Source organism: Setaria italica, chromosome III, assembly GCF_000263155.2.
Source record: "Setaria italica strain Yugu1 chromosome III, Setaria_italica_v2.0, whole genome shotgun sequence".
In the NCBI taxonomy this organism is placed as follows: Eukaryota; Viridiplantae; Streptophyta; class Magnoliopsida; order Poales; family Poaceae; genus Setaria; species Setaria italica.
This window is the reverse complement of record NC_028452.1, coordinates 8,482,640-8,504,814: the sequence shown is the minus strand read 5'-3', so window position 1 is coordinate 8,504,814 and position 22,175 is coordinate 8,482,640. Positions and strand designations below refer to the sequence as shown.

Below are 22,175 nucleotides of genomic sequence, written 5' to 3'. Positions count from 1 at the left end.
CCGCTCTCCGCCCCACCACCAACTCCTGCGGCCCCCACCCTACCGCCATCGCGCTGCACCTCCACAATCACAAGGAGCCGCGGGTGGGTTGACCGAGGTTATGGCAGTGTGGCGAGAAAGCCGCTGTTGTCTATGGTGATAGCCCCACCGCCGTCGCGGTGTCGCTAGGCCGTCCCGTTCGTCCGTCCTCCTCCCCTAGAGGGAAATCCCTTCGCCTCCTCCACGCCGTACGCATGGGCAGGCCGGCGGGCCGTCCACGGTGCTCGGGCGGGTGGGGAGGCCGAGGCAAGCGGTGGTGCGCAGCCCTTCCCACTGTCGGTCGCAACAGTCTGCCACCGACGCCCACAGTTCTCCTTCCCGCCGCCGGCACACGCGGTCTCCGCCCTACCGCCACCGCGTCGCGCCACCACACAGCCGGCGCACGCCCCCATGCACCCTCCCAGCCCAACCAGCACCATGAGTTACAAATTTGCCAAACAACATCTCTGCATCCAATGAGACTACATGGGCTAGCTCGAGCCTGGCTGAGACGCTGCAGGCTGCCAAACGCGCCCTACATGGCTGCCACTGCCATTGCCATCATGGTTGCCTTGTTGGAGCCCGCACTTGGCCACATGTCGCACAGTGCGCCGCCACGCCAGAGGATTCCTACGGTCAGGGTGTCAGGGGAGACAGCCTCAACAAATAAGTGCCTGTTTGGACTAGGACTAAACTTAGTCCCTACCCTATTTGGATTCAGGGACTAAAGGCCATTAAAGCATATGAATAAAGATCAAAATACCCCTAATCAATGCACAAACTCTGCATCCATTTAGTCCTCCTGAGGCAATAATGAGGGGCAGGGGATGTCCTCTGAACCTTTAGTCCCCTTTAATCACCTCAAGAGATTAGAGGACTAATCCTTTTAGTCCTCTATTTAGTCCCTCTGTTTAGAAATTTAGAGACTAAAAGAGGGTAAAAGGGAGGACTAAACTTTAGTTCCACGGAGCCAAGCCTATGTGATCGACCTCTCTTCGGGTGGTTTTTTAGGCGAGTTGAAATGCCGGCGCACCCGTGGTGTCTCGTGATCGTGAGGTGGCGGCGTGGCGCTGGCACGCAACGTTGCTCGCTCATGCTTTGAATTGCTTCGGGCTCAGAGTACGTTTTCCCTATAGCGACGGCGGATTGGAAAACCCGCCTAACGGGAGCTCCAAAGCCCACACTACTGACAACCCTGGCATCTCCCTCCACCCCCACCTCCGCGAGGGGTGACCCGAGAACACCACCACCACGGGCGCCATGTGGCGCCGCCTCCAAACCCTAGCCTCCTCCCTCCGGCGCGCCGCCGCCACATCATCGTCCTGCGCCCGCGCCGCGCCCCTCTCCACGGCGCCCGCCGCGTTCCGGCGCACCTCGCCCCTCCTCTTCTCTCCTGGTAAGCGCCCCCAGCCCGGCCCAGCCCTTAGATCTCCAGCTGTTTCCCGGCTCTCCCTGAGCGGCTTGTTCTGATCGATGCCCTGTGGTGTGGTTGCGCAGGTGACAAGCCGGCGCCGACCAAGGTCGAGGATGTCATGCCGATCGCCACGGGGCTGGAGCGCGAGGAGCTCGAGGTGGAGCTCCAGGTGAGGGGTGTCACGGTTTGGGTTTGGGTTTTGTGTGGGGTTGCGGCGGCATTTTAACCTGAATCTGTCGCGTGCTTCTCCAGGGGAAGAAGAGGTTCGACATGGATCCTCCCGTCGGCCCCTTCGGCACTAAGGTGAGTTGATTGCTGCTCTGAAATTTGTTATCTGCAATACCTGAGTTATTAGAATCGCACCAACTGTGTGATGTGGTATAGAAAATGCAAGTCCAATTCATCTCTAGCCGCCCTGCCAGTGGTTCAATTTGTGATAGCCGCATGACAAAAACGTGCACAGTAGTTGTTTCCTTGCATCAACTTGTGCTAACAGCAACTAATGATGTATCACGTAACTCTAGCATGTTTGTAAGTAACACATTTTTGGCTCACAAGAGCCATCTCTTGTTACTCATGTAGTATAGCAAATTATTGAGTATTTGAAATGTTATCATGCTTAAACTGCATTGCCTGAAGGAGTTATTCTAATACACCATCAGTCAGCCATACATGAAAATGAAATCCCAAGGTAGTTTATAACTAACTTATCACTTGGAGGTTTGCATTAAGTATCAGTGCTTGTTGTGGACTGCGCTTTGATGTTTTCAACTTCCTATCCTTCCATGCTGAGATGGTGCACTGTCTTGCAGTGATTGAATACACTTTAGTACATGGGCTACTCCTGTTAGCAGAAAGAGCCCTGGTAGATAAGGTGGATGTAGTATACCACTTAGCTAGGCAACTGTGAAGGCAAAGCATAAATGTGACAGATCTGTTTTAATGCATAATAGATTCAGACTGTGTGTTTCACTTGTTTGTGGTTCTGCTATTGTTCAATCCTAGGCATGGCCTCCTGTGCGTTCTAAGTACTGACATTGCCTGTATATTTAGTCTAGATGCGTGGAAGTTCTTGATCACTCCTTCCCCAGCTATTTTGGTTTTGCATACCTGACTTTGTATGCCACATGATTGCTCAATTGTTCTGAACAACATAAAGTACTCGATATGCAGGGCCTTTCTCATTGGGCATGGCAAATTATAAAGTAATTGAAGTTTATCGTGCTTAAGTTTCCTTAAGGAGCTTTTCTAAATACACCATTGGTTGGTCATATATGCTCTAAACTGTCACTTGGACTTGTATTAAGTGTCAGGCTAGATTTGTTTATTGCTTGTTGTGGAGTGCACTTAGATGTTTTCAACTACAATCCATCAACTTCCTGGTCTTTCATGCAGAATTCATCCACTGACTAGTGACTCCAATGTTCTTTGCTTAAGGATGCAGTTGATCATGCTGTGATTGAATACACTGTAACTACATGTGGTACTCATGTTAACTAAAGGAGGCAATGAGCCCTGTTAGTGATAGGTAGGTTTAGTATAAACTTAGCTAGGGAATTGTGGAGGTAAGCATGCAACCTAAGAAAACAATAATACGTTGAAAATTTAATACACTACAGGGGTATATTGTTGTTTTCACTTGTCTGTGGTACTGTTGGTTCCTATTCTTCAGTCCTAGGCATGTCCTCCTATGTATACTATGTCTGACATTACCTGCATATGTATTCTAGATATATGGAGATACTTGATCACTCTCTTCCTTATATTTTGGTTTTGCATATGAGACTTTCTGTGCTGCAAGATTGTTCATTTGAATGCCTTGCCTGCAGGAGGAACCAGCTGTGATAGAATCCTACTATAACAAGAGAATAGTTGGCTGTCCTGGTGGCGAAGAAGGTATGTCAAGGCTAACCATATATGATGGTTGTAAGTGTTAAATATGTAACTCACCATAACTGGTTAATTCTTGCATCGGGCTTATTGCAGAGGATGAACATGATGTTGTCTGGTTTTGGTTGGAAAAGGATAAACCACATGAGTGTCCTGTCTGCTCGCAGTACTTTGTGGTAACTGAAATCAATGCCTTGGCTGATTGTTATAAAAGATGTCCAACATTAGTTGATTTTGCTGTTAGTTACCAGTGGTGAAATATTCTTTTTGTTGACTTTGTGCAGCTCAAGGTCATTGGTGACGGAGGTGATCCAGATGGGCATGACGACGATGAAGATGAGCATCACTGAGGCCATGTGTCAATTGGCGATAATAATAACTTGGTGATACATGGTTTTGGTTTATCTTTGCAGCATCGAACTGCTCTAGTTGTAATTGATGAGTGTTTGACCATGAAGCGGGTCAGGTGGTGTTTTTCACCTACGGATTTTGTTGGAACCGTGTAGACCTTACAAGTGTTTCTGTTTAGCATGTGCATTTTTTGCTCAGTGCATCATCAAATAAAGGATGAGTGCATTGATCTGTTTCACTCTAGTGACCATAAGGTGTGGCTTTGCAATGTTTGTATTATTTTTTTGTTCCGAGATCAATGAGGCCACGTGTCTTGAAGTTGAGAGCAGTTTCTTGAAGTTGAGCAGACGGCGAGTAGGACACAGCTAATCCCAGTTCTTGAGCCCTCAATGGTTCTTGAGCCCTCAATGGTTTTACTTCCTTTATTCCAAATTATAGGTTGTTTTAGCTTTTCTATATTCATAGATGTTCGTACACATACAAATATCTATGAACCTAGAAAAATTAAAATGACAATTTGGAATGGAGGGAGTAGGTGTTTTCTTTTCTTCTCTTCTTTTCATTTTTTTTTGCAGGCGGTCTTGTACTGGTATACACGTCTCGCAACTCACGAGTTCATTTTTTGATTCAAAGTACTCCTATGTATGTGCGTGAATTTGTGATGCTGGATACCATCTTGGGCCAGGAAACCGTTCCTCGATCGGTCACTGATCATATGAAAGATAATACATACCACCAGGCCGAAGGCCTGCACATTCCAGGACCAGCGAGCGCGCTTGTTCAGTTCAGCCCAGCACCCAAATACAACAGAACCGGCAGCACACACAAAACGAAAGCGAGCGCACTTGTTCAGTTCAGCCCAGCACCCAAATACAGAACCGGCAGCACACACAAAAAGAAAGAAACTAATAGCACATCCACTGGATCGAGCAAGTATATACACCGGCAATGTACGTAGCAAAACGAATCCATTCCACCATACTGTTTCTACTTTCTACTGACGATCAAACAGAATGTCTGGAACAGTATTGTACATGCCAATCGCTGCAGAAACACAACCAACAGAAAAGAAATGTAGGCAAGACCTGGGAGTCGCGCGTCAGGACGCCCTGAGCATGCCCAACAGCAGCTGAACATAGCTCTACTCCTGACAGACTTGGCCACTGCACGCAGCTGAACTCTGGGAGGGCTGATACCTTGCGGAAGCACTTGAGAAGAAGCAGGGCTCTATCCACTCCATCAATGGATGAACTTGTCAAGTCTTCTGCAACCGGTACCGTGAGAGAACGAGCAAGATCGAGGAGTTTGCCCTTGCAGCCCGGAGCCCGGAACTGGACGTCGGCGCACCAGTGAGCGATGAGGGCAACGTCGTAGAGCGACGGCCAAAGAGCTGCCCGCATCTGCACGTAGTCATCCAGCTTCTTTGGGAGGGGGAGTGGTGACAGGAAAAAATTGATCATCCAAGCAAATCCGTATCCCCCGTGGCAGGACAGCCACATCGTGCCTGGGTGATGCAAGGCACCGCATGCCGCCATCAGAGCCCAGAACTTGCTTGCTGGCGCACATTGTTGTTTCAGCGTCGGCATTCCATCTTCAGAAAATGCATCACCCAGGTCAAAACTGAACTTCCAGAGGCATCCCCACCCCAGCAAGCCTTCGGCATTTGCGAATCCGAGAATAACTTCTCCAATATCCTCAACCCTCTGTGTCAGGGCCCCCTTCACCAATTCATACTCCCGGCGAGCATCTGAAGTTAACAGCGAGGGGGAACTCAGCCCTGGCAGAGTCACATCACACATGATGGTGCTGAAGTTGTTAGGTACAAGCTCTGTAATCCGGCGAGCTTCATCATCAAAGTTCCAAGACTTCACCTCAACCACCATGTGCTGCCGCTTATCATCGATTGACCTTGCATTGAGAACTGCGGGGTGGATTTGCTCAAGGCCAGAGAGCAGACCACGCCGACATAGCAACTTGGCATGAACGCACCTCTTGCAAAGCTCCGAGAAACACGCCATTGTCAAAATAGCGTCTGAACTCGCTTGATGAGCATTTCCAATTCTTTCTACCCTGACCATCCCAGCAGGCCTCCGTAGGCCACCCTTGTATCCCGATTGCACAACCTGGGCCATCACCTTCACGTCGTACAGGCTTGGCAGTTTGTCGTGCACTAGTTGCAGGAAGCTGTGGCGCTCCGGAGGGAGGCGACCCGAGCGTTGCAGCAGCTTGAAAAGGAAGGCGACGTCCTTGTCTCCATGGTACCAGATCCAAGTAACGCTGGGGTCGCCGAACGGGAGCTCACGGAGGAGAGCAGCGCACGCCAACTCAGGTAGGACGCCTTCGTTCTTGTGGCGTGTGAGATCGTGGCCGTGCCCGAGGAGGAAGGTGATTGTGTCGGGATGGTAGGAGCGGCTGACCTCATCGAATCATAGGTTAATGTCCCACGCCATCACTGGCTCCGGAGGAACGCCCGGCGGCTGCTCCAAGGCCAGGGCAAGTCCGATCTGCAGGACGTCCCCGGCGTGCACGAAGGTCGAGAGGTAGTCGTACCAATTCTCGGGGTCCTGGGGCCAATGTAGTGGGTTCACGCTGGCGCCTCCGCAGAATTCCTGGTCGACGGAGATGTAGAGGCGTCGAGGTCGGCGGCGGACCCGGTTCAGTATGACGCTGAACTCGGCGGCGCAGTTGCTCCTCCAAACTGACTGGAAAGCGACGTCGGACACCGCCATGCGCGCGAACGGGTCGCCGGACGGGGCGAGGGGATCGCCGGCTCGTTCCGCTCCAGAGGAGGCCGAGGAGGAGGGCCCTTCACCGGGCGCTTCCATCGCGAACTCCGGCGAGGGTCGCGTCTCTGATTGGAAGCGGTGACGCAGAAGGGCTTGCTGCTCGTTTGTGGCGCATGCGAGGCCCTTGGCGAGCGCTGCCTTTATTTGCTCGCCGTGCCTGAAGCGAGGGGGTTCCAACCCGTACCAAACCCGTAACGGCCGCCTGCCAGGCTGGCAACCGATGAGATGACATGGCTGCCGCCTGCCGGAGGCTTGTGTGGCTTCGCGTGCAAGCTGTTCGCTGCAATGCGAGTGAGTCGCGCCGCCGCGCCGGCGTGAGAGGTTTTCCTGCCCAACGAAATGGGCCGTTCACCGAGAGAACTTTGAGAAGGAGGTCCATAGGTTCGGTGGTTCGGCTGCGTGAGGATGAGCACTGAGCCCCCAAGTAGTAATTCAGCCGTAAATATGGCAGCCAGAGCCAGTATGTGAGCCTAGAGGGGACAAAACCGCTAACATCATAGCATGTGGGGAAGTTCTAAAACTAAACTAGCAAATATTCCTGTGCATTGCAACAGGGAGAAAAAAATATACAAACACGTCTGTCGGTGCGAAATCTGGCCGACCAGTAAATATTGTAGTTTTGCCGTGTGTTAGATCGAACATGGCCTAGCACACAATGACACAGGATGTATACTGGTTCGGGCAACGAGCCCTACGTCCAATCGGGATCGGTCGGCCGACTATATTCCTAGGCTCAGATGCTCAAAGTTTGCAGTGGGGGTACAAATGAGTGAGGGATGAGAATGGGGTGTCCGAGACCCAGTCGTGCTCTGGTCCGAGTGGAAGAGAGTGAAGGGAGGGGAGGGGGCTCGAACTAAGTGGTGCTAGTCTGAATTACTCCACTTATGACAAAGAACTTTTTGCGTGGGTTCGCACCCTACAAACATGGCAACATTACTTATGGCCTCGCGAATTTGTTATTCATTCAGATCATGAATCTTTAAAACATATTCGTAGTCAAACGCATCTGAATCGTAGACATGCTAAGTGGGTTGAATTTATTGAATCTTTTCCTTATATCATCAAACACAAAAAAGGGAAAGAAAATGTTATTGCTGATGCTTTGTCTCGTCGTTACACCCTGCTCTCGCAACTTGACTTCCAAATTTTTGGCCTCCAAACCATGAAAGAACAATATGTTCTTGATCCTGATTTCAAGGACGTACTGTTACAATGCAAGGCTGGTAAAAGTTGGGGAAAGTTTTACACGAATGATGGATTCTTGTTCCGTGCTAACAAACTGTGTATTCCAGCAAGCTCGATTCGCCTTTTGCTGTTACAGGAAGCACATGGAGGCGGCCTCATGGGCCATTTTGGTGTTAAGAAAACAGAAGACATCCTGGCAGCTCACTTCTTTTGGCCCAAGATGCGACGTGATGTGGAAAGATTTGTTGCACGCTGCACCACATGCCAAAAAGCTAAGTCCCGCATGAATCCCCATGGTTTGTACACGCCCCTCCCTGTTCCTACTTCTTCTTGGTTGGACATTTCTATGGATTTCATTTTGGGGTTACCTCGAACTAAGAAGGGGCGGGACAACATCTTTGTTGTCGTTGATAGATTCTCCAAAATAGCTCACTTTATACCATGTCATAAGAGTGATGATGCTAGCAATGTTGCTGATTTGTTCTTTCGTGAGATTGTTCGTTTACATGGTTTACCAAACACAATAGTTTCAGATCGCGATGCTAAATTTCTTAGCCATTTTTGGAGATCACTTTGGAACAAATTGGGTACTAAATTACTTTTCAGCACTACTTGTCACCCACAAACCGATGGTCAAACGGAGGTTGTTAACCGAACTTTATCCACCATGCTTCGGGCTGTGTTAGACAAGAATCTGAAACTTTGGGAGGATTGTTTGCCGCATGTTGAGTTTGCTTACAACCGTTCTTTGCATTCCTCCACAAAAATGTGCCCTTTTCAGGTTGTCTATGGTTTCATTCCCCGGGCACCCATCGATTTAGTGTCTATTTCCTCTCCGGATGAACAACATGTAGATACTGTTGCACATGCTGAATTAATGTTCAAAATCCATGCACAAACACAGCAGAACATAGCTCATACTAATGCTAAAAATTAGGTTGCTGGTAGTAAAGGTAGGAAACTTGTTACTTTTGAACCTGGTGACATGATCTGGTTGCATTTGCGAAAGGAACGTTTCCCTACTTTGCGCAGGTCTAAGCTGATGCCACGTGATGATGGTACATTCAAGGTGCTGAAGAAAATTAATGGTAATGCCTATATACTCGACCTGCCTGCAGAATATGGTGTTTCTTCTACCTTTAATGTTGCAGATTTAAAACCATATGCGGGCGAGAATGAGCAGATACCGTCGAGGACGACTTCGATTCAAGAAGGGGAGGATGATGAGGACATCAACCCCTACACAGGACCTGCTACTCCGACGGAACCAGCACCGACGTCACTTCCCACTACCCCAAATCCAGAAACGTTTCAAGGTCCAATAACGCGAGCCCGTGCACGTGACCGGAATTATGTGATCCTTTTAAGGAATGAAGAAGAAGATTCTGTCCAGGAATGACAACCTTAACGCCATCTATGGAAGCCAATAAAGGGTGCTGCGCCATCTATCTTTTGGAAAGATTGTTTCCATGTAATACGTAGCTATTTTAGAAAAGGTTAGGTGGGGATTTCAGCCACCCATTCATGCTGGACGAAATTCCCTACCCACCTTTCTCCTATTTAGTCCTGCTCACGCCCCCTTGGTTTGGCGGGTTTTCTTTGTTAAGTTTATTCATTGTGCAAACGTCCTGTGCTACAGTTGTGCTCAGCAGCCACATGTGGATAGCCATTGTGAACCCCAATTTGTGAGCAATTGATATTCAGTTTTGCCTTCATCTTGTTCTTGCTTGTTCTTCGATTGCTTGTAGGAATAGAACCTCACGTTCAGGTTGATCTTGCCATCAGCAAGGTCAATAACCATTTGGAGTTGGTTCAGCGATTGCTAAGGCGCCATGACCTGTTCGTTTGTAGTCGGATCGTAAGAGTCACCTCCTCCACAAATCGAAGTTATCCCTCTCACCGAAAGATCGGGCACTCCAGCTCTATCATCTCACGAAGATACTCATTAGAATAGAGTTATTTGTGAGCTTAGATAGGGACGAGTGCGCATGCATGCATAGCCTAACACTTGCTCCTTGCAACAGTTTACCTTTCGATGTGCAATCCATGCAGGGGCGGATCCAGGGCCCGGGCTGCCCTGGCTGCAGCCCGGGGCGAGACCATGGAGTCCCTTTAACCTATGTGTTGTTTAGCCTAACAAAATGAGGCTTAGGAGACAAAATTAGACTATTTTAGGTGTGATTCAACAGCTCAGCTCGGGGCGCAGCCCCGTTCTGGATCCGCCCCTGAATCCATGTATTCAGTTCTAAAACCATAATGTCTACATGAACCTAATTTTGTCTCCATGAAAGCATTGTGTTTTTTGGAATCTTAATTGATGTCAAAATTGTAATGTTGGTGTTTATATCTCTCGTTAAGGAATATAAGGATTACGGTAGTTTGATTCATTTTTTGATGTGTGCGCGGGTTTTACTGCTAGTCCTCTTGGTTTCAAGAGGTTGTACTCCCTTCTCACGTGCTTACGACCATTGAGGGCAGGGGTGTCGGAGCTCTCACTCACTCTTGAATCTTAATTAGACGATGGTTACAAATTAATTACATTGTGAATACACATCTTGCCAGCAAAAGAAAAACACCCAAGAGTTTGCAACATTTCCTACGACCTTATGCAATACTCTCTCCGTTCCAATGAACCTAAAAATATTAAAACAACTAACCTATAATTTGGAACGGATGGAGTAATAAATTAAACTTTTGGAACGTAGCAAATTAAAGGTAACTTTATTAAAGGTAACTTATTCTAGTGTTAAAGGCTTAGCCCAAATGCTCAATGCCGTCAACCATGATCCTACCCAATTCCGGGTAGAAGGCGTCATCAAAAGAAAGGCAAACTATCCAAGTTCGCCGGATCCTGACCGGGGCACAGCTCGCGGAATAGCTCCTTCATCTGCCTCCGTCCCTCGGCGTCCTTCGCTCTTGTCCTCTTGATGGACATGAGCTCGATGGTGTCCGCAGCGCCGAGGCCGAACAGGAAGGCGTTGTAGTCCACCAATACATCGCCGGGCATCCTGTCCCGCACCAGCGCGAGGAAACCGCGGAACGCGTCTCGCCAGGTGGCCGCCAGCGGGGGCTCCGTCTGCGTCAGGGTCGTCCACTCCGCCATGACCTTGAGGTCGTACAGCTCCGGGAACGCGGTGTTGAACGCCCGCAGGAACTCCTCGCGACCCGGCGGGAGCGCCCCGACACCCTTGAGGTGCCTGACCACGTAGGCCACGTCCTCGGCGCCGTCGCGCGTCACGAGGACGCCGTCCGGCCGCCCTGAGCGCGGTGCTCAGGCGGCTCGGGTCCGCCCGGCGCGCCGTGGGGCCGGGGTCCACGGCGACCGCCGCGAGGAAGCGTTTGTCCTCGGCGCCCAGATGGTCGCCCTGGTGGAACCGCCACACGCGGCCCAGGGCCAGGTCGCCGTCGCGGCTGGCGAGGGCCAGCCCGAGCTGCGCGAACCGCACGCGCTCGACGCCGGCGCGGACGGCCTCGTAGCTGCCGTCGAGCGTGCCGCCGAGCGCGGGGGGCGGAGGCGGCCCGGCGGGGACGTCGTGGGACGTGGCCACGGCCACGATCGGGAAGCCGCGGACGAGGGCCAGGATGCGGGCCTACTCGGCTTCTTGGTTGTGCGCCCAGACGTCCACCACCCGCACCTGGCCGCAGCCGCCGGAGGAGGATCCAGCACACGGCGGCGGCGGCATGCTTTTCTTTCCTTTCCTCTCGCCGCTCCGCCTACTGGAGCGTTGCATGGCAATCGAGGGCAAGACTGCCTGGCGCCTGCCCATCTGTTTTTATCACCGTCCCTCGAGGCATCAACGCGTGGGATTCGAAATCTTTCGCAGATCGGAACCGCTTTGGACTCCGAAACGTGTGCAAACAAACCCATGAAACCTAAAAGAAAACAAAAAAAACTTTTTCTTCGAAATAAACGGGGATGGATGCTTGCACGGGAACGTTGCAATTGTTCAGAACTACAGGATGCACGGATTCTACAGTGTCTCACTGTCATCAACTAGGCAGTACGACGTCATTCGTCTTCCGCTATATCGCGACTTGGCTATTGCAGAAATATTTACAAGCCCGGGATGCACGATCCAGGTGTCCAATGTTAGCGCACTTCAACAGGGAGGGACTCGAAACAATCGACCTGATTTTGCCTGCAAATCAGGAGACACTATCAGTAACTCAGCATCATGGAATCCTAAGCTTTCTATCAACGCAGATGCTAAATGATTGACACATACTTTGAGTAAACAAATCACTACATGCGTCCTGTGGGAGAGAAGAATACCTGCAAGAATTACTTGATTTTAGGGCTTAAGTAGTACTGTGGATCCCTGAAGAACCTGACAATCCTCTCTGCCTTCTCAGTGGAAAGATCAGTGTTTTCCAGGATGAATTCCTTGGATGCCTTTGCAATTGCTTCAATGGAGCCAATAGCTTGGGAAAGCTTAGAAATAAATAAAAGAGTAGCATCACTATCAATAAGCACACCACAGTGAACAGTGTGTAGAAGTTAAACAGATAATAGGCAACTGGTGTTTACAGTGAATCTGACTACTTAACTACAGGCAAGGCTAATAAACAGATTAGCACCGGGAAGCATCAGGGAATAGAGCACAACTCGATTTGCAAAACATACCACATGCTTAGTTATTATTCTTGAATAGCTGCATAAAACTAATATTATTTTGCACGCAGAGTTCCAAAATACATTTAAGTACTGATCCGCCCTGAATATCATTCAGATTATAGGTATGGTGGCTTATCATTCACACATTATAATGAGTGCAGAACTGCAGATGACATGTGAAATAATGATAATTCTTGAAGAAAACGATGTGTCATGTGAATTCGTATCCGGTTATCCCTAGAGAAAGAACTTGCAAAGCACTCAGAACTAACCAGCTACAATTGATATATAAGTAATCAAGAGCTCATAGAGTTACAGAAAAAGGAAAATAGTTTAGCACATACCGCATTTGCATCATGACTGTCAATACCAGGAATAGAGGTCAGCACTCGTAAAAATGCATCCATGCACTGAACAGCTTGCACACGCTACAGTGAGAAGCAAGAGAATAATTTAGCTAAACCTAGGCCCACAAATAGTACGCCCATGTATCTGGGAGCATCTGAAATTACCTCATTCCTCATAGTTGTGACAATGTCTTGCTGCTTGCATACTGAAGGAAAAGGGTATGTGATCAATGCCAGCTTCCGGTTCAAAAGTTGAACATGAGTCAGGAACTTCAGAAAACTATGTAGATATTTACCTCCACGAGCATGAGCTATCTTTACAATCTTCTCAAATCCCATCTCTGGATCACAAACAGGCACAAATGTAGGACAGCCAAGCTCCATGCCATACCTTGAATAAGAACCGCATGAATATAAAGACTCCACAAAATAAACACTTCACATTTAACATCAGATCAGGTGCATACTTGAAATACGATTGGTTAAATGATTCATTTTGTTCTCCTGTGGGAACGACAACAACAACATAAAGATGTTTGAACTGCCTCTTCAGTGTATTCACCCTGCAAAGGCATTCCAAGACTGACATCACCATCCCAACAAATGCAACGCATAACAAACATAACCAGGAAAGTCTCACAGCCTCACCTGCTGAAGACAGCACTTTCATTTTCAGAATCCCAATTTGTCTCAAAGATAAAAGCAACAGATGTGCCCCCATTGTTGAAGATGAAGTCCTGGAATCCACTCAATCAGGTCTTATACGTAAAGACACGCAAGAGCAAATCAACGACATTTCTGAATTCAGGTGCTGACCGGAGAAACTGACAGGAAGTTGAGGCGGTACAAGTTTGCAGCTAGGAATGTGGCAATGAAGTTGATGAGGTTGGGGTGCTGCTTGTCTCTCCACGAGGTGCTCATCATGCATACTCCTCGGCCTGCACTCAGGGTAGCGCCCAATTGAGTTACAAAAATTTCAACTCGATGAACACAGGCAATAAAATTCAGATAAACATTAAGAGGACCGCAGCTCTAGATAGCATCCTGGCTCAGCCTTTAGAATTAGAACCACCACTGCATTTTCAACCATACAGGAGAAGACATCGCCCCCGCCGTCGGCCCTTCCCGCCGGTTGTCGTCCGCCGCCCGCGGCACCTCACCCCGCCACCCTCGATCCGCCACCGCCGCGGTGCCTACTGCCGCCGCCAGACACTCTAAGCCCGCCGGCCCTGGAGCCCTCCCCCGACGACCCCGAACCGGACACCCTAAGCCAGCCACCACCATGCCTCAATCCGAGAGAGGAATGAGGAGCAGGACCAGCAGGAGGAGCAGGACCCACCTAGTCGCCGGCCGTCTACCACCACCGACCACAGTTGGACGAGCACGAATCGTCGGAGGAGAGAAGGGGATGGATTAAGAGCGGAATCTTCGAATCGAACAGTGCGCTAGATGGAGAGTTGCATTGGGTTACCACCGGCTTAATTGAAGAGAAGGAAGGATTTGGATTTGGTCCGGTTGCTCCACTGGAATAAATTTGAAAAATTCAAGCGAGCTAGGGCGTACCAACGAATCCTGAAAGGTCTCCTCCACTTGACGCCATTCCTTTCCAGTAGAGGGAAGGACAAGGAGGAGGAGGAAGCCGGCCGCGAGAGGAGAACTCGAGGTGGAGCGGAGGGCGGGCGAAGAACTGAAGGCGCGCAGGCGGCGGTCGTGTGATGGAGAGCAACGAGGGAAGGAAGGCGGGCCGGGTTGGGCCGATTGGTGCTTTCGGACTGCGAAAGTTTTGAGTGGGCATCCTCCCTCCCTCATAACCCGCTTACCAAAAGCCAAAGACCCCCTCAAAAAAAAAAAGCACAAGAGAAGAAAGAAAAAAGTTCATATAATAGAGCAGGTATTGTACAATAGTATTTTTTATCAGCGCTTGGCCTACTGAAGTTCCTTGGATGTATGCCACATTTTGTGACGAAGGGATCTTGTGATCTCTATATGGGGTAGTTTTTAGCTCTACACAATAAGCTGCAGTTCTATCTATCGTTACCATTGACGATTGGCATGGTTCTCTTGGAGTGACAATCATCTTACATGAGTACGGAGAGTCGGAGACTATTCCTTTTTCCAAAAAAAAATCTTACTGACTGCAAACTTACCAGAGCTAGAGTGCTCAACACATTGTACTGTGGCAGAAGTCACAAGAACCATGCTGTGATAGCGATACAGTATCTCAAAGCCACAGGACCGGCCGACCGGGGAGGGGATCGAAACGCGTAGAAGAAAAAAAAATATCAGTCGACGCCTTGTGGTCAATCGCTGCCAGGCAGCAGAATGATGCTCTCCCGCATACACATCGGTGGTGACTCTGTGACTGCGATGGATTTCAAATCGAGAGAGAGAGAGAGAGAGAGAGAGAGTACTATACGTGCTTGGTCCCTAACTCCTCGATCACAGCTTTCGAAATCGATTAAGATGATTGCCAGATGGAGCCGCCATCATGACGGGAGCCGGCCGTTCGATGCCTTGACGGAGCTGAAAAGGACAGTGACGGAGCCGAGATTAAACGACAGCGGCGCGCTGCTAAGCTTATATAAGAGGCTAGTTGATACTAAAGGCTAAAATTTAATCCTTATCGCATCAAGTATTCGGATATTAATTGGGAAGATTAAATATGAGCTAATTATAAAACTAATTGCAGAAGTCATGAGCTAATTCGCGAGACGAATCTACATTAATCCATCATTAGCAAATGGTTGCTGTAGCACCACATTGTCAAATCATAAACTAATTAGGCTTAATAGATTTGTCTCGCGAACTAGCCTCCACCTGTGCAATTAATTTTACAATTAACCTATATTTACTATTTCTAATTAATATAAACCTCCGATGTGAAGGGACCGAAGTTTAGCGCCAAACAGACGCTAAGACCGGTTCTGACAAGAGTGTCAACTAAACGGCGTGGCAACAGGGCGCCGGCCGGCCGCGCGCGACACGTCGGGTCCCATTGCCCCGGGAAGGAAAGAGATGAGAGAGATGTCGATCCATTGCTTCCGACACACGGCTAGAATGAGAATCGAGTCCCAGGGATTTTCACTGCCTTTTGTCCTTGAACCGGCGCCGTGGCACTCGCGCAGAGTAGCGCGCCGCTACGGCTAGCTGGCTACGCCGCCTTGCTGATGGTTTTCAGTCGCCTGGACGCCTGGTCCATTGCAACACAGGGGAGCATTCCTTGCGGCGCCTGTTTAGTTTCCCAAAATCCTAATTTTAGCACTATGCAAAAAGAATTTAGTTCCCCAAAATCCTAACTTTAGCACTATGCAAAAAGAAAATTTTCCATCACATCAAACTTGCGGTACATGCATGGAGTACTAAATGTAGACGAAATAAAAAACTAATTGCACAGTTTTGTTGTACTTTGCGAGACGAATCTTTTGAGCCTAATTAGTCAATGTTTGGACAACGGTACATGCATGAAGTACTAAATGTAGACAAAATCAAAAACTGATTGCACAGTTTTGTTGTACTTTGCGAGACGAATCTTTTGAGCCTAATTAGTCAATGTTTGGACAATAATTCACAAATCCAAATGAAATGCTACAGTTGCGCATTTATGGCAAAATGCAAACTTTGCCACGAATTGGGAACTAAACAAGGCCCTTGTTTGCTTCGGGGCTATTTTGGAGGAGGGGGCTAAATTTTAGCTCCCGTCACATCGAATGTTTGGACACTAATTAGGAGTATTAAACCTAGACTAATTACAAAACTAATTACACAACCCTAGGCTAAATCGCGAGACAAATCTATTAAGCTTAATTAGTCCATGATTTGACAATGCGGTGCTACAATAACCATTCACTAATGATGGATTAATTAGACTTAATAGATTCATCTCGCGATTTAGCCTAGAGGTTCTACGATTAGTTTTGTAATTAACTTATATTTAGTCCTCCTAATTAGTATCCGAATATCCCATGTGAGTTTAGCTCCCTCTTTCCAAACAGCCCGACTAGTGAAAGTTGCTTGATCCCTTCCCTTGTCTGCAGATCGCAGTGGCTGCTGTACCTGGCGATCGACCGCCATGCACGCAGCAGCTACCATTCAGGCATTCACACCCGCCGGTCTCTGCAAATTCCCGGGCCAAGTGCACAAGGGACGCACACCTGCAGCAGCACCAGCAGTCCAGCACGGCCCCACCAACCAGTCCAGTCCAGGCTGGGGATCACCAACCAGTTTGGCTTCCGCCCCCACGGCCCCACCCGAGCGACCTCCCGCGCCCGGCAGCGGCATAAAAACAAAGAAAACTCGTCTCATCCCGGCCCGCCTTGCACCGCTCGCTCTCCTCCCCACCACACCTGGCACACCACCGCGCCATGCCTCGGCGTCGGCAGCGCGCGCGTCCATCCATGCCGTAGCAGCGTGTCCTGCCCGTCCGGCGCGCGCCACCATCGCGGCGCGACCCAGAAAGAATGGGCGCGCCCGTGCTGCTCCTGGCGCTGGTCGCCGTGGCCGCGGCGCTCGGCTGCGCGTCCGCGGAGCCGCCGCAGCAGGAGCGGTCGGCGCTGCAGGCGTTCCTCGCGGGCACGCCGCACGAGCGCGCGCTGGGCTGGAACGCGTCCGTGCCGGCCTGCGCCTGGACCGGCGTCCGGTGCGACGCGGCCAACGCCACGGTCGTGGAGCTCCACCTCCCGGGCGTCGGCCTCATCGGCGGCGTGCCGCAGGGCACGCTCGGCGGGCTGCGGGGCCTCCAGGTCCTCTCGCTGCGCGACAACCGCCTCCTCGGGGACATCCCGCGCGACCTCTTCGTCCTCCCGCGGCTCCGCTCGCTGTACCTGCAGGGCAACCTGCTCACCGGCGTCATACCCGATGAGGTCGGCCGGCTCGCCGCCTCGCTCGAGCACCTAGCGCTGTCCCGGAACAACCTCACCGGCGACGTCCCGTCCGCGCTCAACAACCTGACGAGGCTCCGGTCGCTGAGGCTCGACGGGAACCGCCTCTCCGGCAGCCTCCCGAGCCTCAGCAGCGTCCGCCGGCTCGAGGTGTTCAACGTCGCCGACAACGACCTCAACGGCTCCATCCCCAGCTCCCTCGCGCGGTTTCCCCCGGAGTCCTTCGCCGGCAACGTCCACCTCTGCGGCCCGCCCCTCGTGGACCAGCCATGCCAGGCCGTCCCGTCACCGGCGCCCTCTCCCCCGGGTGTCCTTGTGCCCTCGTCGAAGAAGAAAAGAAAGCTGTCCGGCGCGGCGGTCGTGGCCATCGCGGTGGGCGCCGGGGCCGCGGCGCTGCTCGCCCTGGTGCTTCTCGCGCTGTGCGCGGTCCACCGCCACCGTCGCGGAGCCAGCGGCGAGGAGGACGTAAAGACGACGCCGCCGACCCGGGGCCTGACCCCGTCGACGTTGTCTGAGGAGATGACGGGCGGCGACTTCACCTCGTCCTCGAAGGATATCGGCGCGGCCGCCGCCGCCGCGGGCGGCGGCGCGGAGCGGAGCCGGCTGGTGTTCGTGGGGAAGCAGGGCCCGGGGCACCACCACTACAGCTTCGACCTGGAGGACCTGCTTCGCGCGTCGGCGGAGGTGCTGGGGAAGGGCAGCCTGGGCACGTCGTACAAGGCGGTGCTGGAGGAGGGGACGACGGTGGTGGTGAAGAGGCTGCGGGACGTGGCCGCGGCGCGGCGCGAGTTCGGCGCGTGCGTGGAGGCGGCGGCGGGCGCCGCGGCGGAGCACCGGAACCTGGTGCCCCTGCGCGGGTACTACTACTCCAAGGACGAGAAGCTGCTGGTCGTCGACTACCTCCCCGGCGGCAGCCTCTCCGCCCGGCTCCACGGTGAGCGATCCATCACGATCAGAGCCTTTCCATTTTCTTTTTCTTCAACGAACTTGCTTACCAATCGCCATTGCCGGATCGTTGAGAGGTGCGCGCGGCCAGGGAATTCCGGCTGCATTTTGCCGGCATTGCGCGGAATTCGCGCGGCTATTTGCGATCCACTCCAGTGTTTGTGTTTGCCAGGAGTAGTTCGCTTCGCGCCGCTCCCTTATTTCTCAAGCACGAGTACTGTTACGTGGTAGGTGTGCGATCGATCGGTCTGCCTGTAAAGTGAGTGACACTGTGAGACTGAGAGAGACGGAAGTCATGAGCATGCGATAGATTTGACAAGCAAGTGACGGAGTAGGGGATGGGTTGGTGCTGCTAGCTAGATTCGTCGCGTGTCGCTCGATTGGATTGGGAAAATGTTCGAGCGGAGGAAATCGCTTGCTTGGGACTCCCGGCCAAAATGGGGTCGAGCTGCTGAGCCGAGCACGATTGGGAATTTGGGAGTTGCCGTGCCGGCGACATGTCCTGCTGGCATGATTGCCTGCAACCGGAGCACTGGTACGAGAACATTAGCTGCTGCACCCTTTTTTGTCGGCTGCTGCTCGGAGCACCCAACTCAACGCGCTCCGAGCCCACTCCAAAAATGGATCCGCCGCTAGTTTGGTTTGCTCCATCTTCACGCAAACGGTCACTGCAGCACACGTACGGCGTTTTCCTGGGGAATGTTTGCCTCAGGTACGTCGCGTACCTCTAAACACCCTGCACTGATGTATACCATTACGGTGGTACTATACCATGGAGTGTAGATCCAGCAACGTTGTTCGTTCGGTCAGACCTGAGCTCAACACAGCAGGCGCTCGCAAGGCTCGGCAGCAGCCAGCAGCAACACTGGCCACTGGTTTCCAACCTCAGGAAAGGGATTGAGAGCGGACGTTTCCAACCGGACTAGCGGTTTTCAGATTCCTGATGGCTTTAGTGCCGGTCATCAGACAGCGACTGAAATCTGGATTTATGGTTCCGTAGCCATCGCTTATCCGCGATGGCGTCCTCAGTTTTGAGTCCTCACCAAATCTTCGCTGCCCATGGCGACACTCTTCGCTGCCAGTTTATATATATGTAAACGCCATGAATCAGAATTCTAGTTCGGATGCAGCAACTGCCATTCAGAAACTGGTGCAGTTTATATCAGTTTTACCAAGCGCAGCAGTGTCTGCTTCCTTGTTTGGCTTCCCGCTCCTGCAGATACTACTACCACTAGTCACACTGCCTCCAGATTCAGTTGTGCTCTATCAGTCCATCTCAAGGATCTATATGGGGGTGTTTGGCAGGGAGGGGCTAAATTTTAGCCCCTGTCACATCGGATGTTTGGACACTAATTAGGAGTATTAAACATAGTCTAATTACAAAACTAATTGCACAACCCCTAGGCTAAATCGCGAGACGAATCTATTAAGCCTAATTAGTCCATGATTTGACAATGTGGTGCTACAGTAACCATTCGCTAATGATGGATTAATTAGGCTTAATAGATTCGTCTCGCGATTTAGCCTATGGGTTCTGCTATTAGTTTTTTAATTAGCTCATATTTAGTCCTCCTAATTAGCATCTGAACGTGTGATGTGACAGGGCTAAAGTTTAGCCCCTGACATCCAAACGCCCCCATATCTGCTACTCAACCTGACCACCACTCCACCTGCTTCTGATTGCCCAGTGTCTGAAAACACTGAACAGAGCATGGCAAGAAGTCAAGGTTTTGATTGAGTGATACGTCAGATGCGCTGTCATACATACATGTATGATGCTGGCGTGCTGATCCAGTATGTTTCTTTTTCTGGGCCTACCATTGCATTATTCCTTGTAACAGAGTTGGTACCGATTATCGGAGGCGTTGCACCATGCTTGAATGGTTGACGCGTTTAGAAAACTTGACGCGCCCAGCATTGCTGGCACACTTGTTGTGTTGTTTCGCTGTTTAATTGCATACCAACCGCTACACCTACTTTGTTCCCTTCCTTGACCATTTTGCTGCCTGGATATGTTTTAAGAAGAGTAGGGTACTGTGCATGCATCACTGTTTTTTTCGCCAAGGTCATCATTCTGCGGTTATCCGTTCCTTAGAGGATTCCTTTTCCCAATACGAAATGTTCATGGTCTTTCTATTCATCAGTATTACACTAGAAATTATGCACCCACTTGCAATTAATTATTACAAAAAATCTGAATTTTTGCTGTATGATACCATTTTCATTAGAAGGGTAAGTAGTGTGATGATTTCATTGTTTGTTGCATTGCTGTGTCATGTGTGTTGTCGCAAACGCTAACACACCGTGGTTTCACAGGGAGCCGGGGCACCGGCCGGACGCCCATGGACTGGGAGGCGCGCATGCGGGCCGCGCTATGCGCCGCGCGCGGCGTGGCGCACCTGCACACGGCGCACAGCCTCGCGCACGGCAACATCAAGTCCTCGAACCTCCTCCTGCGCCCAGACCCCGACGCGGCCGCTCTCTCCGACTACTGCCTCCACCAGCTCTTCGCCCCGTCCCCCGCGCGCCCAGGCGGGAGCGGCGGCGGGTACCGCGCGCCGGAGCTCGTGGACGCGCGCCGCCCGACGTTCAGGTCCGACGTGTACTCGCTCGGGGTGCTGCTCCTGGAGCTGCTGACGGGCAAGTCCCCCGCGCACCACGCGTCCCTGGAGGGCGGCGACGGCGCCGTGGACCTCCCGCGCTGGGTGCAGTCGGTGGTGCGGGAGGAGTGGACGGCGGAGGTGTTCGACGCCGAGCTGGTGCGGACGGGCGGGGGCGCCGAGGAGGAGATGGTGGCGCTGCTGCAGGTGGCCATGGCGTGCGTGTCCACCGCGCCGGACGCGCGCCCGGACGCCCCCGACGTCGTCAGGATGATCGAGGAGATCGCCGGCGGGCACGGGCGCACGGCGACGGAGGAGAGCGAGGGGACGAGGGGCGCGTCGGACGAGGAGAGGTCCAGGGGCCCAACGCCGTGACGCCACCTGCGCAACGCAACGCAACCCAATGCCGCAGGGCAAAGCTGCTTTCTTTCGATCGATTTATAGCATTTGTTTTCACTCTCTAGTCTCTAACTCAACCTATCTGCTTCCCAGACATCCATTGCCATGCCAAATTGCCAATCAAATACATTTCCCACTCTCCAAGCGTAACGCAGCAAAAAAATTTCCCGTCTAGTTCTTGTTGTGAAGTTCTGACCGTCCCAAGTGTTTGCTCCAAAATCCCATCAAAAGTCCATCATCATGCTAGTCGTTCTGCTGTTGTAAAAGCTGCCGATGGGCATCCCACGTTGAGTGTTGAGACTGGCGAATCTTCTAGGGCGGGGATGGTTAAGGGGGCGTTTTCTTTCACTGACTTATTTTTAGCACGTGTCGCATCAAGTGTTTAGATACTAATTAGGAGTATTGAACACTTGGTTGCGGATTGACTTTCTTCTAGCGTACTATACTTGCAATCTTAATGCGAGTTCGCCTTGACGACGACCTGATCCCTTACATGAAGGGGAGAAAAGGGACTCTTATGTGTCCCTCCGAAAGAAACCATAGGAATTCCTCCTCAGGTCAGCAGGCCTCTTGATTTTTTCGAGCTTATTTTTTTTTGTCTGGGACTCCAAATTGAACATATCAAGGAGGCTTCAAAATTATGTACTCCAACTTTCAGTTTGGGATTACATTTCATCATTGAGTCCATGAAAAATCCATCATTGGTGGCCGACAACATCACAAAGACAAATCCAAAACCAAAAACAAA

At 51.2% G+C, this 22,175-nt stretch overlaps 4 protein-coding genes across 5 annotated transcripts; 2 read left to right on the top strand and 2 right to left on the bottom strand.

Moving 5' to 3' along the window:
- The first annotated feature begins 1,278 nt into the window (after positions 1 to 1,278).
- Positions 1,279 to 3,819, top strand: LOC101774689 (putative cytochrome c oxidase subunit 5b-like). Its single transcript, XM_004960988.1, has 6 exons — positions 1,279 to 1,414; positions 1,516 to 1,601; positions 1,685 to 1,735; positions 3,262 to 3,328; positions 3,419 to 3,498; positions 3,607 to 3,819. The coding sequence occupies exons 1-6, from the start codon at positions 1,279 to 1,281 to the stop codon at positions 3,670 to 3,672; spliced, it is 486 nt and encodes a 161-aa protein (XP_004961045.1). The 3' UTR covers positions 3,673 to 3,819.
- An 848-nt stretch (positions 3,820 to 4,667) lies between these two features.
- LOC105913950 (CCR4-NOT transcription complex subunit 7-like) lies at positions 4,668 to 5,556 on the bottom strand. The gene is made up of 2 exons (XM_012844463.1): positions 4,830 to 5,556; positions 4,668 to 4,717 (listed from the first exon to the last, which is right to left on the bottom strand). The coding sequence occupies exons 1-2, from the start codon at positions 5,554 to 5,556 to the stop codon at positions 4,668 to 4,670; spliced, it is 777 nt and encodes a 258-aa protein (XP_012699917.1).
- A 5,968-nt stretch (positions 5,557 to 11,524) lies between these two features.
- On the bottom strand, positions 11,525 to 14,351 carry LOC101774281 (protein PARTING DANCERS). 2 transcript variants are annotated; one of them, XM_004960987.4, is made up of 9 exons: positions 14,170 to 14,351; positions 13,423 to 13,544; positions 13,255 to 13,343; positions 13,074 to 13,169; positions 12,903 to 12,997; positions 12,772 to 12,812; positions 12,604 to 12,687; positions 11,918 to 12,076; positions 11,525 to 11,783 (listed from the first exon to the last, which is right to left on the bottom strand). In XM_004960987.4, exons 1-8 carry the CDS (start codon positions 14,204 to 14,206, stop codon positions 11,927 to 11,929), a joined length of 714 nt encoding a protein of 237 aa, XP_004961044.1. In that variant the 5' UTR covers positions 14,207 to 14,351; the 3' UTR covers positions 11,525 to 11,783; positions 11,918 to 11,926. The 2 variants fall into 2 exon arrangements, with proteins under 2 accessions (XP_004961044.1, XP_022680707.1); XM_022824972.1 differs by lacking the exon at positions 14,170 to 14,351 and adding an exon at positions 13,946 to 14,131.
- Positions 14,352 to 16,906: 2,555 nt separating this feature from the next.
- On the top strand, positions 16,907 to 21,668 carry LOC101773880 (probable inactive receptor kinase At2g26730). Its single transcript, XM_004960986.3, has 2 exons — positions 16,907 to 18,417; positions 20,745 to 21,668. Exons 1-2 carry the CDS (start codon positions 17,064 to 17,066, stop codon positions 21,401 to 21,403), a joined length of 2,013 nt encoding a protein of 670 aa, XP_004961043.1. The 5' UTR covers positions 16,907 to 17,063; the 3' UTR covers positions 21,404 to 21,668.
- Positions 21,669 to 22,175: the final 507 nt, after the last annotated feature.

Bases quoted from the DNA above. Each gene is read 5' to 3' on its own strand.
- LOC101774689 (XM_004960988.1), top strand. From the start codon at position 1,279: ATGTGGCGCCGCCTCCAAACCCTAGCCTCCTCCCTCCGGCGCGCCGCC. The intron at 1,736-3,261 runs GTGAGTTGATTG...CCTTGCCTGCAG, and splicing joins TCGGCCCCTTCGGCACTAAG to GAGGAACCAGCTGTGATAGA. The intron at 3,499-3,606 runs GTAACTGAAATC...GACTTTGTGCAG, and splicing joins TCTGCTCGCAGTACTTTGTG to CTCAAGGTCATTGGTGACGG.
- LOC101774281 (XM_004960987.4), bottom strand. From the start codon at position 14,206: ATGGCGTCAAGTGGAGGAGACCTTTCAGGATTCGTTG. The intron at 13,170-13,254 runs GTGAGGCTGTGA...ATGCCTTTGCAG, and splicing joins GAAAGTGCTGTCTTCAGCAG to GGTGAATACACTGAAGAGGC. The intron at 12,077-12,603 runs GTATGTGCTAAA...TTTATTTCTAAG, and splicing joins ACAGTCATGATGCAAATGCG to CTTTCCCAAGCTATTGGCTC.
- LOC105913950 (XM_012844463.1), bottom strand. From the start codon at position 5,556: ATGGTGGTTGAGGTGAAGTCTTGGAACTTTGATGATGAAGCTCGCCGG. The intron at 4,718-4,829 runs GTCTGTCAGGAG...GTGTTTCTGCAG, and splicing joins CAGCTGCGTGCAGTGGCCAA to CGATTGGCATGTACAATACT.
- LOC101773880 (XM_004960986.3), top strand. From the start codon at position 17,064: ATGGGCGCGCCCGTGCTGCTCCTGGCGCTGGTCGCCGTGGCCGCGGCG. The intron at 18,418-20,744 runs GTGAGCGATCCA...GTGGTTTCACAG, and splicing joins CCTCTCCGCCCGGCTCCACG to GGAGCCGGGGCACCGGCCGG.